This window comes from Arachis duranensis, unplaced genomic scaffold, assembly GCF_000817695.3.
Source record: "Arachis duranensis cultivar V14167 unplaced genomic scaffold, aradu.V14167.gnm2.J7QH unplaced_Scaffold_608113, whole genome shotgun sequence".
Lineage (NCBI taxonomy): Eukaryota > Viridiplantae > Streptophyta > Magnoliopsida > Fabales > Fabaceae > Arachis > Arachis duranensis.
The window spans coordinates 1,457,075-1,478,629 of NW_026264987.1; the positions used below are offsets into that span (position 1 = coordinate 1,457,075).

The 21,555-nt window shown below is 27.6% G+C and overlaps 1 protein-coding gene across 1 annotated transcript; it reads right to left on the bottom strand.

Annotated features, from left to right (window-relative positions):
• Positions 1-5,807: 5,807 nt before the first annotated feature.
• Positions 5,808-7,631, bottom strand: LOC107462315 (uncharacterized). The gene has a single exon (XM_016080893.3). The coding sequence runs from the start codon at positions 7,629-7,631 to the stop codon at positions 5,808-5,810; it is 1,824 nt and encodes a 607-aa protein (XP_015936379.1).
• Positions 7,632-21,555: the final 13,924 nt, after the last annotated feature.

Below are 21,555 nucleotides of genomic sequence, written 5' to 3' on the forward strand. Positions count from 1 at the left end.
CAATGGCTTCTTTTGGTTGCTGCCACTAAACCACACCCATAAAATGTTCAACAACCCCATCATGGATCACACGTTAAACAAAAGTAAGGATCAAATCATGGTTCTGAAAATCGGACCGGACCGGTCGGTTCAACCGGAAAAACCGGGAACCGGTCAGTTAATCTGTCCGGGTAAGCTCAAAAACCGGCCAGCAAAAAACCGGTCGAACCGGCCGGTTAACTGGTAAACCGGTCGAACCGGCCGATTTTTTAACGGTTTTTTAACGGTTTTTTATTAAATTAATATATTTAAAATTATTTTTAGGTTTTTTAATAATTTTATTTAATATTTAATTAAACCGGTTGAACCCCGGTCGAACCATTGAACCATTGAACCAGTAACCTCACCGGTTCATTGACCGGTCCGGTTCTCGCAACCTTGGATCAAATAAGATGTAGAAAATTAATTAAAACACCAATTATTCATAACAGCAATTAAATCCAAAATATGATTAGTAAACTTCAAATGAATAGAAATAATACATAAAGAATAAAAATTTGATAGTCTTTGGAAGCAAAAAATTCTGCCTATAGTGAGAAAATCCATATAGAAATGCAAAAAACTTATTTTTAAAATAGTCAAAGTTTCCACCTTCTCAACAAATTTTTAATGCCGTTATCCCAAACTCTTTAATAAGATTAAAGAACACATACCGATATCCCATTTTTGATACAAAAAGGGTAACCAAATAAATATGAATACATGACTTGAGCTTTAAAGTATAAGACAAACTAACAAAGTAGAAACAATTTTCCAACAGTTCATGCTATAGTAGATGTCTTTATACATTTTTTCTTTTTGCATGGCAGTGATCTCCAAATTAAATTATTTATCGCAAAAAAGAGATATGTTCTCCAAAATATTGGTTATAATACAAAATTATACATCGGTAATAAAAATAAAGTTATGGTATAAAAGAAGAACCCTAACTCAAATTCTCGTGTCTTTTTTCTTCCTTTTAATTATAAAAGAAATCTAACAAAATATGCTTATTTGATCCGCTTATAAAATTGATTCTTAAATAAAGCATATTTCTTAACCCATTCAAAGCTTGATAACATAGACAATCATCAATGTTTTCACCAGTAGAAAAATTTTAACTATCTAAAAATTTAGAAGCTTCTAAAGTCTAACAAATATCCAATTTCTAAAAAACAGATTAATATCCTGATTGAAATACTAATAAAGTTCTCTGGCAACTTTGAATTAATCATTTAACACCTATATAAGTTCAATAAAGTTCAATCTTGCATAGTTAAAATGATTGTGTCTTCACCCATAACTATTTTGTTTAACGTAGATGATATAATGTAGCCTTTATTCTTCATGGACTTGCCCTTCACGTCCCATTTGGAGTAGTGAAAGCTGAAAGCTGCATAACTGGGCACTTAATTGTTAATTTGTTTTGGCCTTAATGGCAAATTAATAACATAGAAGATGGTTATTATTGTTTCATTGAGACATTGAGCTTCACATTGACTAACTGCAAGACATGTGAATGATTTAATAGCAGAAAAGCAATAGTGATGATGCCTTGATGATGCAGAGGATGAACATGAAAATGATTTAGAAGCGCCAGTAGAACCTGAAACTGTTGTTAAGAAGCCTCGTAAACCTTCGTTGTCTACCAAGGAAACTGAAGAGCAACTTCAAAGACGGAATTGAAGAAAAAGAGCTTGAGGAGCTTGAAGCTGTTTTAGCAAAGCTAGGATGGCAAAAAAAACTCGGAGGCCAAGTTGACTCCCATGGTAATATGATGTTTTTGATTTTGTGAAAGATAAATAAAAAAAAGAATCGCGCATCGTGTGACTTCCTTCCCCTTCTTCTGTTCACTCAAATTCAAAGATGGAAACCCTGATTCCCTGAAAGAAATCAAAGAAAGAAACCCTGAACCCTAGCTCCTCCAACAACATTGTAAGGACTGCCGCCATCCGTCGGGCTCAGGCACCACAGTCGTCGTTTAGTCGTCTACTCTTCTTCCTCATTCGACAATCGCACCTTCTCAGCATCTCCTTCGACCCTCACTTCCTCAGCAAAGCAAAATCTTCTCTTCTGCCGTTTTGCTTCGTCCAGCCATCGCCGCGTCACCACCTTCGTTGCATCTGGTTGAAGCCGTCGTCCCCATTGCGCTCTTCTGTGCTCGTCTCATGTCCCCTGGATTGTACTTTTTACTATGATTATTGTTTTAATTCGTTTACGATGGTTAAATTGTTATACTGTGATTATTCTTCTTCAATTATTCTTGTTATTACTGGGGTTTAAGATTCTTGACCATATTTTTGTTAACTCTGTTATGTTATTGTTCTTATTTTTTTTCTGTGAATGTCTATTCTTGATCTTGTTCCGTTGTTATTTTGCTAAATTATTGGATTAATTTATTTTAGTTTGCTAAATTGTTGGGTTGCTATGTCAATTTGCTAATTATTGGGTTTTGTTTCAATTTGCTGGATTGAGATTGAGACTGAGATTGTTCTTGTTTCTTGTTATTGAGTTGCTGAATTTTCTATTCAGGTTTTGTTATTTGTTCTTGATAATTTGCTGGATTGATATTCGTCTCTTACTATCGGGTTGCTGATTTTCTATTCAAGTCTTATTCTTGTTAAATTGTTAAATTGTTGTTGCGAATCCTTGAGATTGAGAATGTCCCTGTTTTGCGTTGCCATCATTGAACCTTGAATTTGTTACTATCTTATTTAAATAATTACTTAGCTGAATTCTTTTGTTACTGAGCTCCACCCTCCTCTGCTCCAGTTCTGCCATGCTCCTCGCTCCTCTACTCCAAGCCACCTCTTTTTCTAGTTTTGCTGTATCTAGCCCTCCGTCGTGCTTCCTCACTTATGTGCCCTGAAAGGTATTTTTTACTGTGATTATTGTTTTAATTGGTTTACGAATTGTTAGGTTGTGATTACTGTGATTCTTCTTCTTCAATTATTGTTTTTATTACTGTGGTTTAGGATTCTTGATCATGTTCTTGTTAATTCTATTGTATTGTTTTGTTGTCCTTGTTTTTTGGATAAAGAGTAAAGTATCATTTTTGTCCCCAACGTTTGGGATAAGTCCCAAAGTTATCCCTAACGTTTTGAAATTGACTCAATGTTGTCCTGCCGTTAGGGATCCGTTAACAGAGTTGAAGGCAGGACGAAATTGAGACGATTTTAAAATATTAGGAACTTAAATATGACGAAAACGTTTGGGACAAAAATAATATATAGAAATAAATCTTAATTTTTCCTTCAATAATATCAATTTTTTTAGGGTTAAGTTCAATTTTGATCCCTAACGTAGGGGTCGAAAATTTGTTTCGTCCCTAACTTTTTTTTGCTACAAAATAATCTCCAAAGTTTCAGTTTGTTTTAAAATTGTCCTTTTTACCAATTTTTTTATTACCAAATTACCCCTCATTAAAAAAATATAAAATAAAATAAATATAAAATAAAAAAAGAAAAAAAAAGAAAGAAAGGGATACAGAGACAACCGCGACCCTCTCCCCTCCTTCTCTTCTTCCCTGTCTCGGATCTCCTCGAATCAGAGCTCACCGCCGTTGAGCCACTCCTGCTTCACCATGGCGCAGCAACGTGGAGCCTCCCCTGGATTTAAATTTTCTGTTAAAAAAAAAGAAAAAGGGTTACATGGGAGAAGGAATCAGGGGCGGGTGAAGAGGAAAGAGGAAAGGGGAAGGGGAAAGAACGCAGCTGCCGCCACTGCCGCCTGTCCTCTCCCCTCACCGCTCGCTGTTGTTCTTCCTTACTCGCCGCTCTCCTTGCTGCTCTCCTCGCCGCTCATCACTGCTCCCCTTCTCCTCCTTCTTCTTCTCCTCCTCCTCCTTCTTCCCTTCTTTGTGAACTGAATTTCTTATTTGTATTACATAATCTAAATTTGTTGTGGAATATATTCTGATTTGTAATATTTGATTTTTGTTGTAAAATTTCTTATTCTGATTTTTGTTGTGGAATTTTTTTGCTTGTGGAATATTGAGTTTGCCTATTGATGATATAGGTTTTGGATATGTTGATGTTACTGTAATGTCATGCTATGTTGATTAGGTGAATTTCTGCTTCTGATTTGGCTTGAATTTGGAATTTTGATGCTGCTTAGATCCATTGTTGTTCTTCTGCGTCATTGTTGTTCTTCTGTGTTTCTGCATCTGCTTCTGGTTAATGTTGAGGAAGAAGATGGGTGTTGAGGAAGAAGAGGGGAGGGAGGGATATTTTCGTCCGACGGACGATTTTAAAACAAACTGAAACTTTGGGGACCATTTTGTAGCAAAAAAAAAGTTGGGGACGAAACAAATTTTCAACCCCTATGTTAGGGACCAAAATCGAACTTAACCCATTTTTTTACTATACATAGTATTCAATTATTTTTTAATCACATCTAAGTAAATTACACATAATCATATTACTTTCATTTTAAATAAATCAAAATTTTTTATAATTTTACTCTTAAAGATTTTTAGTTATCATGAAATGTTTGTAGAATGAAATATAAATTATACCTTTTGTCTCTAATGTATCAAAATTTTTTAAAATTATAAAAAAAATAAATTTATTTAAAATGAAAACAATGTGATTAACTGTAATTTATTTACATGTAATTAAAAAATAATTGAATACTATGTACAGTAAAAAATTAATATTATTGAAAGATAAAATTAAATTAAGATTTATTTTTATGTATCGTTTTTTCCTAACGTTTTCGTCCTATTTAAATCACTAACGTTTCAAAATCGTCTCAATTTTGTCCCGCCGTCAATTTTGTTAACAAATCCCTAACGGCAGGACAACATTGAGTCAATTTTGAAACGTTAGAAACTTAAATAGTACGATTGAAACGTTAGTGACAACTTTGGGATTTACCCCAAACGTTGAGGACAAAAACGATACTTTACTCTTTGGATAAATTTTATTTTTTTGGTTAATGTTTTCGAAATTTTTTGAAATTTTTTAAAATTGATCTTAACGTTTAAAATGTTTCGACTGTGGATTAGTATCAATGAAGAACTATAATTGGTATTTTAACAAAGCTGACCTCAAAAGAGTAGGAAAGAGCAAAGCTATCATTTCAGATGCATCATTGCGCAGTAGCGGAAGAAAGGTTAAAATTTCAGAAATATCAAGTAATGACAGCGAAGAAGTTGAAAGACATAAATGCTGTTTTCAGACTTCTTTGACACTCTCATCGGAACTTTTTTTTACAAGGACCTTTTTGTTTGTTTCGAGAACAATGGGGAGACATGGATTTTTGTTACGAGAATTATCACATGAATTTAGCATATGTTTAGGTTCAGGATTGGAGATAAAGCACTCGTTTACGGAGTCGAGGGAAATTTTTTCCTGATTTCATGGGCAAAAATGCCATTGTTACCAGTGACGGATCCAGAAAATTTTTTCAGTGGGGGCAAAATATATATAATATAATAATAATTTTTATAATTAATGTTATAAAATATGAATATTTTTTAAATTATTTAACCAATAAATTAAAATAAAATAATAATTCAAAATAATAACAAATAATTTAGAATTCCATTCTTCTAGGTTTCATATTTTGAAAAGATTGAATAATCTTTTCATTGTCAATACAATCAAATGTCTCTCTTTCTATGTATGTCACTAAACAATCATTTAAAAATTCATCTCCCATACGGTTGCGAAGCCGACTCTTTATGATGTTCATAGCAGAAAAGGTTCTTTCAACTGATGCAGTTGCTACAGGCAAAACTAAAGCTAACTTCAAAAGAAGAAACACTAATGGATAAACAATATTTTTTAAAGTCTCACTTGATAGAATATCTCAACTTGAAAATGATGCAAATTTGATATCTTTTGAGCTTTGTGTCTTGATCTTCCTTGTGACACAAATATATCATCCATGATTGGAACAGTAATATCATGTTTGTCACAAAACAGTGAGACTTCGTCAAGTAAAAGAGACCAGCCATCATCTCTTATATTTTGCAACCGTTGCTTAGACACTTTGACTAATGCCATAGCATTTACAATGTCTTGATCATTCCTTTGTAACGCTTGAGATAACTCATTAGTAACTCCCAAGATATTTTTCATCAAGTGCAAGTTGAAAATGAATTCAAAGGATTGAATGACATTCAATAAATGACATGCTTCAGCTCTTTGTTCTGAATTATTTCCATCTTCCTCAACATATTCAAGAACATTAACCACAGAAGGAAATAAAGAAATTAATCTAAGTATAGTTCCATAGTGTGAACCCCATCTAGTGTCTCCAGCTCTTTTTAAAGCTATTTCTTGATTCAAACCACGCCCACTAGAAATTTCTCCACTTTTTAGTGCTTCAATTGTCTTAGTCATTTGACTATCACGAAGCATATCTCTTCGTTTACACGAAGCTCCAACAACATTGCACAAATTAGTTAACAAATTAAAAAGCAAAGCAATTTCAACTTGTTTTTTTGCAACCGTTACAAGAGCTAACTGAAGTTGGTGAGCAAAGCAATGTACATAGAAAGCATAAGAATTTTCTTTCAATATCAAAGTTTTCAAACCATTAAATTCTCCTTGCATGTTACTTGCACCATCATATCCTTGTCCACGTACTCTTGATAAACTTAAATTATGTGTTTCTAATAATGACTCCAATGCTAATTTTAGAGATAAAGCATTAGTATTAGAAACATGAACAAGACCAAGAAAATGCTCCCTAACTTGTCCTTCTTTATTCACATACCTTAAGCAAACTGACATTTGCTCCTTAATAGAAATGTCACGGGCTTCATCAACCAATACAGCAAATAATTCATCCCCAATATCATCTACAATAACTTTTGTCGTTTCCCTTGCAGCAGCTCTTACAATATCTTTTTGAATTGAGGGTGCTATTAGTTTAAGATTCCCACGAGCATTTTTGAAAGCACGACCAATCTCTTCATTATGTTGCGCAAGAAAGTTTAGAAGTTCCAAAAAATTTCCTTGGTTAACAGAATCATCTGTCTCATCATTACCACGAAAGGCCAATCCTTGTCGCAAAAGAAATCTAATACAATCAATTGTTGCTGTCAAGTGAATTTGATAATTCTTTTTAGCTTGCTCAGATTGTTTTTCAATAGCAGCAGTGATGTGTTGTTTTGGTCTCATAAGTGCTTCACATTTTCTCCAAGCTTGATTATGAGCGCTATCATGAATCCCAACATGAATTTGTAGTCTCTCCTTTTTTTTCCAATTTGAAAAGCCAGTAGTTACAAAAGCATCACCACCTTCAGTCTCAGGTTTCATAAGATAACAACAAAGACAAAAAACAGCATCTTTTGATATACTATACTCTAACCAGTTGCCATAGTCATCAAACCAATTAGGATTAAATCTTCGAAAAGAAGAACCACAAGCAGTTTGCGGAAAATCGTGAGTCCTTGGTTGACAAGGACCTTTTTGCAAATATGCACATCTAACTTTGTCTCTGTCATTCGGGTGATAACTTGAAATCTTTGGTCGTTGTCCTGGATCTGCTATAAGATTATCTACTTCAAATTCTAAAAACCTCCTTTTATTAGAAGAAGTCGATGAATTGTTTTGGAATCCAATCTCCAATGATGAGGTTCTTTTGAAATATTTCTCCATTACTAATAAGATAAAATTATAAATACAAAATTATAAATACAAGTATAAAATTATACACAAATTAAAAATACACTATAAAATTATAAATACACAATTCTACACAAATTAAAAATTACAATATAAAATTATAAATACAAGTATACAACAAAATAATTTAAATAAAACAACAACAAAATAATTTTTAGCCTCTCTTGTCAGCCACTCATTTCTTTGCCTTATCATTGCTTAAAGAGAATGCTTGTGATTTGTGAATTCCAACAAAATAATTTAAATAAAACAACAAGAAAATAATTTTCAGTCTCTCTTGTCAGCCACTCATTTCTTTGCCTTATCATTGATTAAAGAGGATGCTTCATGCTTGTGAATTCCAATCAAGAGGAGGGTATTAGGTAATCAAGCTGCTATGAAAGAATTAAAAATTCCCAATCTGATGCAACAAATAGAATGCTTCATCTTAATCAACAAATATATATCAGATCATTAAAAGGAATCATCAGAAGATTTCTACTTTCTACATCCAAAAATTCAAAATCAATATTAGACTATTAGTTGATTATTGACTGATTTATATTGTTTTCTCGTATTTATACATCAGAACAAATTAAGTCTTCAAAAATAATTAAATCAATGCACAAAAATAATTAACAAATAAATTAATCAAACTAAACTTGCATTACATCAGATTATCAGAACAAAATCAAATATTCAATACAAATTCACAATTAACAACTAAATGTCTAAATCAGTTATCAAACAACAATGAAGCAAATAAGTGAATAAGCAGAATTGCAGATCTGTGAATCATGATTCATGACTGTACCAAAAAAAATCCAAGATTGAATCTGAACAGTTGAACTCTAGGAAGCAAAAGTGTAAAACCCAGTAGACAGTAGCCAGTGACGGATCTATGCGGCGTTCAGCGGCAGCAGGACAAAAGCCAGGCGTTTTCTGTTGAAGCCTGAAGAGTGAAGACTGAAGATTGAAAACCAAAGAGAGAAGAAGATCACAGATTTGCAGTATTCGAAGAAGAAGGACGAACGGATCGGAACCGATCGATGAAGAAGAAGGCAGAAGGAGACGCGGAGATGTGGAGACACGGCAGTGACTCTGGAGACAGGAGGGCAGAGGCCGGAGAGCCAGAAACGTCAGCGGGGAGAGAGCCGTGACACTGGCTGAGACGTGGAGCGGCGGAGTGGCTCTAATATCTGGAGACAAGAGTGCCGACTGACGACTGCCGAGTGCGGGCTGCGACCTGCGAAGTGCGAAGGTTGGAGTTGGAGGCTGCAAAGCTTGGAGGCTTGGAGCAGATGAAGAAGATTGGGAAAAGAAGGGTTAGGGATTTGATTTGGGGTTGTGGGGTCAAAATAAATTATATAGTGGGGGCATTTAAGACATTTTATTATGAAGTATTAAGTAATTTCTGAAATTTCACTGGGGGCAGTTGCCCCCACTACTCAATGAATGCATCCGTCCCTGATTGTTACGGACGAGATGCCATCTCTGAAAGAACTCAATATGTTCTTAGATTTTTTTTATACTTTTGAATTTAATATAACTATAGTATTTTGATATTTTCACAAGAATAAATATTATCTAAATATTGTTATTTTTTTAAAATTATATACTAAGTATTATTTTATTTTTTTATATAATTTTTTTCTAACAGCCTAATGTTAGGATGTGTCAACAAACTAAAACTTTGGCGAGAATGATTGAAAATTCGTACCCTACTCTTCCATCTGCATGTCGCAGTCCATCGTATGTGTTTGTGGTAGCGAAAATTTATATTTTTGATATGTTAATCCAATTACAATCTTGGATTCAGCCATTAGGGCATATCAAAAATATAATTTTTTGATGCCACAAACACGATTCAAAGCAACGTACGAATCCTCAATCATTCTCGCCCTCAATCATTCTCGCCAAAATTTCAGCTTGTTGACACACTTCAACATTAAAAAATTATATAAAAAAATAAAATAATACTTAGTACATAATTTTAAAAAATATAATATTTAGATAATATTTATTTTTGGTCTATATTATACTATCTTAATGATATAAATTTATAATTAGTTTATAAACCAATATATATTTTATTTTTATTTTTTTTGTTAATATATTATTCACTTTTAAAATTTATTAAATAATTATTATTTTATTATTAACGTGATCTTATTTATATTATATTTTGTTAAAATTAAAATTATTATAATTTTTTTATCATTTTTATTTAAATTTCATATATATTTATATTTGTCTTCATCTTTTTTAAGTGATAGGCCAAAATATGAATCTAAATCTAAAGAGGCCTTCATTTTTCTTTAAATAGTAAAAAAACAAAAGAAATAAAAAAGCTTATTTTTTTGTTTTTAAATATCAAACTATAAGAATAATTAATAAACAAAATAGAAGAATATAAAAATTATGTACATGAAAAAAATTTTCGTAATTCATCATACATCTCCTTATCAATAACTTTTTGAGTCTTGAAAAATGGTCAGATTTATTGACCATAAAAATAACTATATAAACGCTTCAAGATTATTCAATTAAATTGATTCCTTATTATAGGGATGAATTCAATTAATTATAGATTTGATAAAATAATTTAAAAATTAAAAATAAAAATTTAAAAATAAATATAAAAATTTTATAAATTATTTAACTTTTAGGACGTTAAAAAATGATAAATTTAAATTAAATAAGATATTAAAAAATTTATTATGTTGTTATTATGTGTATAGATAAATATTTATAAAGTAATTATTTATAAATATTATAAAATTTGTTAATTTATTTTTTTAACAGTGTTTAATTTGAAGTAAAGATAAAAATTTATATTCAAAGTATTTTTTTAATTTTATATTCATAATTCTAATAGATAAAAAATATTTTATGTTTTAAATTTTATTTTCAATTTATTAAATTATCTTTAATTTTATTACTTTTTTAAATAATATATTTATAGTTTTATTATATCTTTTTATTGTATCACACACTATTATTTTTTTTTACTATTATTTTCTATCACACACTATTATTGCCTTGTTCTCCTTTCTCATTTTCTTCTTCTCCTCCCACATTCTCTTCACCCGATCGTAATTAATGATCATCAAGTACCATTATCGCAACTTTCAGTCTTGTCTATCACTTTGATGTATAATCATTTATTGTGTTAACTTTTATGAGTCGTTAAAATATTGTTAAAAGAATTAGATTTTGTGTTTTTTGAATATCTAGATGTATAAAAATAATAGTTTTTTCTTGATGTGTATTTTAAGTTATCTTATTATTCTATTAAAATAGATGTACGACATAAAGTATTCAAAATTTTTGCTCAAATTATCAAAATTTAATGTCAATAATCTATAAAAATAATATCAAAATATATTATTTTTAACTAATATAATAAAAATAGTACATTATTGTAAGTTTTTAACTAATAATTATAGGTTTAAGTTGCAATTTAATATAGGGCCTTAGAATAAAAGACTGTCATTGTTTCTTATATTTGACTACTTTTATATAAGTTGTATGTTTATTTTATTAGATAAATTAATTAAACTATATTTTATTATTTTATTTTGCATGTTTTGAAATAATGCGCTTTTACTATAAGGATGACGTTAGTTTTCATAATTTAATACGAACCTTCTTACTATTTTGTTTGTCACTTAAATACTATCTATAAAAAAATGATTACTTAAAGTGAAACACTGTAAAAAAAAGAGATATTTTTTCGAATTTAGAGTTCTAATTTGTTTCTTAATCATATATAACTCAAATTTAATATGTTAAAAAATTCTCTCTATCTCTCACTCACTCATATTCTTAACTTCTTCTGTAATAAATTTTTTAAATTATCTAATGCATAAAAGGTCATATCTTTACATTTATCTTAAAAGTTAAAAGTTAAAATTAAAGTAAATGATATTAGTATTTTTAACAAAATTAAAATAAAAGATAGAAGGCTCTTGATATGTTCTTTTGTATTAGAATATTACAATTTATTATATTATTATTTTATTTTTGTACCACAGAACAAAAAGTAAAATTTTATATCTTCTTGTTTTTATTTATTTTACTTTATTTTTATTACAGTTTATTATATTATTATATCATCTTTGTACCACATAACAAAAAATAGAATTCTATATCATCTTGTTATTTATTTTACTGTGTTTTGGCTATCTAAATTAGGCTTTATAATATCTTAAATATGGAAACGTTAAAAAATATATAATAGATAATTTAGATGTTTATTGTGTTATCAGATTATTTAAAAAAATTAATTAATAAATATTTTTATCCTACCACATTTTCAATGTTATATGTTATCTAATATTCAGTAAAAAAATAAAATTAACCAACATAGAACTAATTAAAAATTGAAAAAAAGATTAACAAAATATTCATGAGAATTTGGTGTCCAACTATTAATAATCAGTACCATACATCATTAAATTATCAGTACCATACGTCAAATAAATAATATTAAATGAATAAATTTTTTTTGCAATGTAAGTTAGTTATTTTAATTTAATTATGAACGAATTTGCATGTACTTAAATATCAGTACTCTGCATCATTAATTATTTAGGAAATAAACATATCAATATTTTAACAAATTATTGGTAGGTGCAATTTTTTTCGTCTTTTCTATGTCAATCAAATAAGAATTTAATTTTGATATCCTATTAGTATAATACCAAACAATATTGTAGAATACAAAATCATTAAATTTTTTGTTATATAATTTATTTAATTTAATTTAAAAATAAATATTTATATACTCAAATTTTAATTACAATACTTTACGTAATCAATAATTTAAAACAATAAAAAAATAATATCATTCAATACAAAACTATTAAAAAAATTGAAATTTAACTAAAAGGTAATAATTTGTAATTGTAGTGAATGGAGACAAGAAAAAGATGGAGAGGATACAATCACGATGTTAAATGAAGAAGAAGGATGGCAATAGTAAAAATACAGAAAAGTGCATCGAGTGGTGAGAGAAAAAATACTATGAATCGAATAATGAGATAAAAAAAAATTATACCAGAAGAATGAGATCAAAATGTTGGTATAGAGTACTCACATAAAGAATATACTCAAAACAAAATGATAAGATCTATAAAAAAATATTTATCACCGCTAATTATTCTTTTCCTCCTTTCATACATGACATCGAAAATCAACATTTGGCATCTTCATTATCTAGTTTAGAAAACCACAAAAACTCATCCAAATAATTGTTATATACAGAGAAGGACATTCAGAACGGAGAAGAGAATTAAGAAAAATTGAAAAGGATAAAGTATTGGAATGAAGAATTGAAGAAGAGGTTACGCGTTTCTACGGTTATTAGTGAAAACACAGAATGAAAATGAGATAGAAGAATATGGGTTGTTGTTAATGGTGGAAGTTTTTTTATTTAAAGTAACTGACGCATGTATGTACGAAAAACTTCTATCATTAAGGGCAATATTGGAACATAAAGTTGGACACCAAAAACTGAGTATTGGCATTATATATTGTTATAGATCTATAACAATATATAAAGCCAATACAGAGAGTTGACTATGACTTTGGTGTCCAATTTTTTTGGACTATATTAACCCTACAATAAACTATTTAATAAAGCAAATTATAAGGACGAAATAGACATAAAATTTATATTGAAAAATCTAATAACTTCCCACTAAAATGAAAACAGTTTTGTTACTTCTGATCCGATCCGCATATCCGCGGTGTTTATCCGAATCCGATCCGAAAATTGCGGATATGGATCCGATCCGCAAGGCTTTCGGATCGGATCGGATCGGATCCGCACACTAATCGGATCGGATTGCGGATTTTGTGTTGGTATCCACATATCCGATCCGCATATCTGCGTATCCGCAAAATTAAAGAAATAAATAAATAAATATTCTTTTTATATTTTATTTCAATTAATAATTATCATATATGTTATATTATTTTAATTTATTATTTAAAAAAAGTATGTTAAATATTATTTTAAGAGTAAACATATTTAAAAGAATAGAAAAAATAAATTTTATTGATATTTTTTTAATAAAAATATGCTTTTAAAAATATTTTTATGTTTTGCGGATATATCCGATATCCGATCCGATCCGATCCGCAAATGTGCAGATCGAATCGGATCGAATCCAACCTTAAAAGCTGCGGATATTGAATCCGATCCGATCCGATGATTTTAATGCGGATCGGATCGAATTTTTGACCATATCCGATCCGATCCGATCCGCAGACACCCTAATATGTAATACGTCACTCATGCTTTTTCCGTAAAATCAATTTAAAAAAAATATCTCAATAATGATACTTCGATTATTTTTTATTTTTATGATTGCAATAAAAAAGGAAACAATAGAGCTCAAACCTTTGGAGAACACAAATAAATTAAAGAAAATCTTTATTAGCTTTGATTTATTGGCGAATGCATAAACCTATAAATGTATTGAAATTAAACTATTAAAGTGAAAGTGGAATGACGATTGTTCTGGACTATAATTGGACCCATCACCAATATGAAAAGCAATTTTCAAAGTCGTTTTTTTTATGAAACGAAAGTCTCCTTTTTTTTTTTCATGTTAAACAAAACACTCATTTATTTTGCCCTTTTTTTCATTTTTCCAAATTAAACCTCTATTTAATTGATGGACACCTAACACCTAAGTGTGGCTTACTAAGATCCCACTACAATCATGCTTTTGGAAATTAAGGTTCAAAATGGCCAAATCAAGAGTATATATGTATGTTACGTTATGTCAATTGATATTGCTGTTCTGTTATTCTTCTTTCTTCAACAAGAGCCTTCATCTTCTTCCATTGCCTTCATCACATCAACTGCAGTTGTTAATTTCATTCAGTTTTACGGCGGTTACTACTTTCACATATAACATCCACTTATATCTTTTCTTCTCTTTAGTTTACTTATCTAATCTATATTTTCAATCATTTATCTGCCTTTTTAATTTATTCTCAAGTTTTGACATATGAAAATACTACTATGTCTTTTTTTTTATCTATAACAATATATAAAGCCAATACAGAGAGTTGACTATGATTTTGGTGTCCAATTTTTTAGACTATATTAATCTTATAATAAACTATTTTGGAAACTAAATTATAAGGACAAAATAGACATAAAATTTATTTTGAAAAATTCAATAATTTTCCACTAAAATGACAGTTTTAAAAAATGTAAGACAGTCTGCAAATTGCTAATAAATAAAAAAGAAAATAAACTGGTATGAATATCAATATCTTCACATTCTTCATCATCTTCATGCTTTGTTTAATTCTATGTTAGTTTTAGTTTATATCGTTTGTTCTATCAATATCTTCATGCTTTGTTAGTTTTAGTTTATATCGTTTGTTCTGTCATTGTCTTCATTCTTTATCATGTTCATATTTTGTTTAATCTTATATTAATTTTAATTTATATCCTTTTGTTTTGAGTACGTTATCTTTTTAGTAGTTTAGTTTTTACTTTTCTGTATTTTTCTTGCTGTTCTGTTATTCTTCTTTCTTCAACAAGAGCCTTCGTCTTCTTCCATTGCCTTCATCACATCAACTGCAGTTGTTAATTTCATTCAGTTTTACGGCGGTTACTACTTTCACATATAACATCCACTTATATCTTTTTTTCTCTTTAGTTTATTTATCTAATCTATATTTTTAATCATTCCTCTGCCTTTTTAATTTATTCTCAACTTTTGACGTAGGAAATTACTACTATGTCTTTTTTTTCATCAATTTAATGTAGAAAAAAATATTTTGTTAACTTATTTTTTTAAATTATTTTGTAATAATATTTTTTTAATTTTTAAAATATTGATTATGTAGAGTATTATGTTCAAAATTTGAATACATAAATATTTACTTTAAAAATAAATTAAATTATTAATTTTGTCTACCTCAATATTATTTATTTTACATATTGGCTAAATTATTTGATTGGCATATAGGACGCAAGAAAATTTGCACCCATCAAAGTAATCCTTCAAAAACATTAATATGTTAATTTCCTAAACTATCTAAGCTATTAATTATGTAGAGTACTGGATTTGATATTTAATTATATAGAGTACTATGGTTGACATTTATTAATTTCCTAAATTGTATTGCAAAAAAATTAGTTAATTTTATATTATTTATTTGTCACATAATTAACATATAAAAGATAAAAAAAAGCCTACACCCATCAGTAGAATGAAAAATTCTCACATATTTTGTTAACTTTTTTTTTTATTTGTAATCTATTTTACATTGGATAATATTATTTTTATTAATTATTAGTTCGACATATAACACAACAAATGTAGCAATATAAGAACTTTGTTAATTGATTTTTTAAATGATCTGGTGACTTAAGATAATAATTTTGTTAATCTCTTTTTTACTTTTAATCTATTTTACATTAGATAATATTATTTTTATTAATTATTAGATTTACATATAACATTTAAATGTGGCAAAATAAAAACTATGTTATACATTTTTTATTGTTTTAACCTTTATAATTATTTTCTTCTCTTTATTTTTCTAACTTATGAGCCATGTAAGTTTTAATTTATTGTTTTTTCTATATATATATATATATATATATTCTATTTTTTAAACCATTTTATTTTAATATATTTTTTAATTAATTTATTTTATTGTATTTTTCTTTTACTTTAAAAATTTTAGGGGTCTAATGATCTTCCGTTTAAACGATTCTAATTATACGATCAAGAAGTAGTTCAAGAGAATAGGTTTGAATTTTGGTAATTTATTAAGTCTAATTTTTATACAAAAGGTTAAAAATATTCTGAACTTAAAAAATTATTTAATAATAAAATTGAATTTGTTCAAAATTGTAGAGAGAGAAAAAAAAGTTAAAATTTTTTAACTAATTACAAAAATTTACCACCATCAAAGCCATTAAAATTGAGTATATTAAGTGAGGATTAATAAGAAGCAAACCAGAACGATAAATCTAAAAGTTTTCTATCTCTCTTTATATAGTGTTTCACTTTAAGTAACTATTTTAAATAGATAGTATTCAAATAACAAACAAAATAATAAAAAGATTCGCATTAGACTATGAAAGTTAATCTCATCCTTATAATACAATGGCATTATTTCAAAACATGTAAAATAAAATAATAAAGTACACTTAAATTAATATGCACAATAAAATAAATGTAAAACTTAGATAGTAGCAGTCAAATATGAATAGCAATGGTTGTCTTTTGTCCCAATGTACTATATTAAATTGCGACTTAAATTTATAATTATTAGTTTAAAAACTTACAATTATATTTTTTTATTTTAGTTAAAAGTAATATATTTTGATATTGTTTTTTAGGATTATTGACATCAAATTTTGATAATTTGAAAAAAAATTTAAATGCTTTATGTCTTACTTCTTTTAACAAAACTTCAACAATTCATAAAAGTTAACAGAATAGATAGTTATAAATCAAAGTGATAGACAAGATTGAAAGTTGCGATAATAATACTTGGTGATAATTAATTACGGTCGGGTGAAGAGAAGGTGAAATGAGAAGAAAAAAATGAGAAAGGAGAACAAGGTAATATAATAATGGCGATGAAACCATAACAAGTATGTGTATAAAGAATAATAATAAGAAAAAAAAGTGTTTGATATAGTAAAGGGATATAATAAAAATATGAATTAATAATTTTGAAAAAATAACAAAATTAAAGATAATTTAAAAAAAATTAAATATAAAATTAAAAAGAAAATTAAAATATTTTTTATCCATTAGAATTATGCACGAAGATAAATAGTATTTTAAATATAAATTTTTATCTCGACTTCAAAATAAATACTATTAAAAATAAATTACTAAACTTAATAATGTTTATAAATAGTTAATTTGTAAATAATGCTTTTAAATTTTTATTTTGATTTTGTTACCTATAATAACAACATACTAAATTTGTTTAATATCTTATTTAATTTAAATTTATAAATTTTATACGTTCTAAAAGTTAATTTGATAATTTGGATAAAAATTTTAAATGCTTTATGTCTTACTTCTTTTAACAAAACTTCAACAACTCATAAAAGTTAACAGAATAGATAGTTATAAATCAAAGTGATAGACAAGATTGAAAGTTGCGATAATAATACTTGGTGATAATTAATTACGGTCGGGTGAAGAGAAGGTGAAATGAGAAGAAAAAAATGAGAAAGGAGAACAAGGTAATAGTGGAAGAAAAAGAAAAAAATGAGAAAGAAAAACAAAAAATATAATAATGGCGATGAGACAATGACAAGTATGTGTTTAGAGAAAGATAGTAAGAGAAAGAATAGTGTTAAATATTAAGTGGATATAATAAAAATATAAATTAAAAATTAAAAAAAAATAATGAGATTAAAAAAAATTTAAAAATTAAATATAAAATTAAAAAAATAAAATATTTTTTAACAATTGGAATTATGCACGAAGATAAAGAGTCTTTTGAATATAAATTTTTATCTCGGTCTCAAATTAAATACTATTAAAAATAAATAATTAAACTTAATAACGTTTATAAATATTAAATTTGTAAATAATATTTTTAAATTTATATTTTGATTTTGTTACACATAATTTTTAATTGAATAATATTGAAGCGTTTATATAATTATTTTTATGGTCAATAAATCTGACAGTTTTTCAAAACTCGAAAAGTTATTGATAAGGAGATGTACGATGAATTATGAATGATTTTTTTTTAAATACACAATTTTTATACTCTCCTAATTTTTTTTATTAATTATTCTTACAGTTTGATATTTAAAACGAAAAAAATAAGCATTCACATTTCTTCTATCTTTCACTATTTATAAAAAAATGAAGGCCTCTTCATATTCAAATTTATATTTTGATCTACCACTTAAAATATATGAAGACAAATATGAATATTCATGACATTTAAGTAAAAATTATCTTTTGTAAATAACTAACATATATTTTGGTTTATATATTTATATACTATCATATAAATATATTGGTTTATATTTCTTTATTTTAATAATGTATGGAATATAACATAAACACAAAAAAACAAAACAAAATAAAGTACGATGAATAAACTATTTTTTTAAAATATTTTCGCAATTTTAGCAGACAAAATCTTCATCATATCATTATTTTGTCATAATAAATTTAAAAAATTAAATTAAAAATATTATAAATTAATAGACGACATTCAAAACTTTTAAAGAAATACAATAGAAGCATTATCATTCTGAAAATACTTTTTGTATATTTTAGTATAGTTGAGAATAAAAATTTACTCTATCGAATATTTTACCTCATATATTACCTAGAACTTTAAATTATGATGATTTTATATTACCTCTTTATTGTGTGGTTTTATAATTTAACATTTTAAAGTGTTTTATAGTAATTTTAATTTCAACAAAATATGATATAAATAAGATCACGTCAATATTAAAATAAAAAAATATTTATCTAATAAATTTGAAAAGTAAATAATATATTAACAAAAAAATAAAATTAATTTTTTAAAAACAATAAAAAAGCGGCTGAACAGGCACGTCAGTGCCTGTTGAGCCGCTAGTATAATATAAAAATATTTATTAAAAATATACAACAAAACATATAAATATATATTAATTCATTTAGTGATTGTTTTTTTTTACATATACTACTTTTGGTTAAATATCAGCCAACAAAAACAAATATATAAACTTATGACAAAAGTTTATACTTTATTAAAATATAAAGAGTTAGTTAGTATTGATTTAAACTTATGACAAACGATACGAGAAAATATCTAAATTTGGATTTAAGGATTAAAATAGTCTTTTAAAAAATTATGTATGCATTGGTTTGTTACCTGAAATATTAGATGTTTTAAAATAATATTTAAAAAATATAGTAACAAATCAAATTGATCATTTTATTAATTAGATAATATTTTATCGCAAAATAATTAGTGCACGTGATCTTTCAAGATCATTTTGACCATTAACAAATTTGTGCCGGAAATAATGTTGATTGTCTAAATAAGCTGGACCTGGTTGTGGAATTAATATGATGAAGAGCATAAAGTTCGTATACTTTCGTTACTTTCAGGTTTGCACGTTGGATTTATATGATTGAAGATTGATGTTGTTGTGTTGTCCAATCGATGCTTAGAAAAGGATTAAAGTTTGGCACACCATATGCTTGTTATTGCTGCCGCAGCGAAATTTCATTCAAAGTACTATGCTCTTCGAATCTTGGATATTCCCTTTCGTAACTTTTTGATCCCTTCCTTTCTCATTCCCTACAACCATTTTACAAACACTAATAATATCTAATCATATGTTGTGGAATAAATAAATTTAGCTTTTTTTTTTTAAGATTCTGTGTATAATAAGATTTAAGCAATTCAGTTACAGCGTATAATTTCATGGCAACATATAAATTAGAAGATTATGTAAAATAACTGTAGTTGTAAAGTGAGAAATAATTTTAAACAGTACGCCTTAGATCAGTAAATAACTTTTTGTTTTTGTTATTTCTTTTGGGTTCTGAAACTTTTTCTATGACTCTACATGTAGATCTCACTGAGGTAAAGTTTATTTTGAGGTATTAAGATAGAGATTAGGAGATTGAGACTCGGTATTATGTTTGTTGATTCTGAAATTAAAATTTCTGTCTCTATCTCCAAAATTTCAGTATTTCAGTATTTTCAAAAAATGGGAATACAGAGGACTACAATTTTTAAATATGGAAACTCAAACTTTAATAACATTTTATACCTAAAATACCGTTATTCCAATTAATTAATTCTAATTTTATCCTTTATATAAATTAAATTAGAATTTTATTCTTATTTCTATTTCTCAATTTGCACCAAACAGAATATTAAAATTTATTTCAATCTCTGTCTCTTAGTCTTTGTCTCTCAATCTCAATTTTTCTGTTTCTATCTCTCTACCAAACACTATCTAAGAGATATAGGTGATTCGTCGGCGTTTAGGTAGAATCATGAGGAATTTAAATGGTACCGCTGCGTATATATATGAGGAGAGGAATTGAAAGTATTGAAAGAAAGTGAATGTGTTGATAAAATTTGGCATGAGTAGATAATGACAAGGTGATTATACTCTTGGTGTCACACATGCTTGAGATGGTCTTTTTGTTTGTCTAAATATAATAGTTAATTTGTGTTGTGATTGTATATTTAGGTTTAGGGATCTTTGTAACTTTTGTTTTTAGATGAAAGTTGAGTTAATTATTTATACTTGATGACAATGACAAAGAAAAATTTAGTTGTCTAATTATCATCTTTTAAACACACTCTCCGTTTTGGATCGAGATTGAAACTCAACTACCTAAAAAAAAAAGATCTCACTAAAATGCTCCAATACCAAGAGTGATTGTGCTATATATTTTTTTGGGTCTTGGACTAAGCCCAAAAACCCTACCCGATCCCATAATCATTTTGATAGTGCCTTCATTGGACAGTGGAAGAGGTGCTAGGCTTTTTTCTTTTAGGTTTGTTCAGGATTGGGCTTAACCCTAAAAACTAAATTATTCTCTGATAAAAACATAAGTTGGGCTATAAAGCTTTATAGTACTCTAAAAGCCAAAAAGTTTGACCTGTACGTGTTTTTGTTTGAGCTTGGACCCAAAAGTGTTACCAAAAATTAGCAAAGTCATTGGGCTTGGACTCACAATTGGCCCATTTAAGCCTAATGATGACGTCACACCTCTCTCCCTAAACCAAAGTTACCAAACTCATTAACTCACGTGGTTTGTTCTTTTTTCTCTCCATACAGGCGCGCACACAGTGTAAAAAAAATAAGATAAAAATAAAAAAAAATAAAGAAAATGGAATATTAACCGTTCATTTTTTTTTTCCTTTTAAT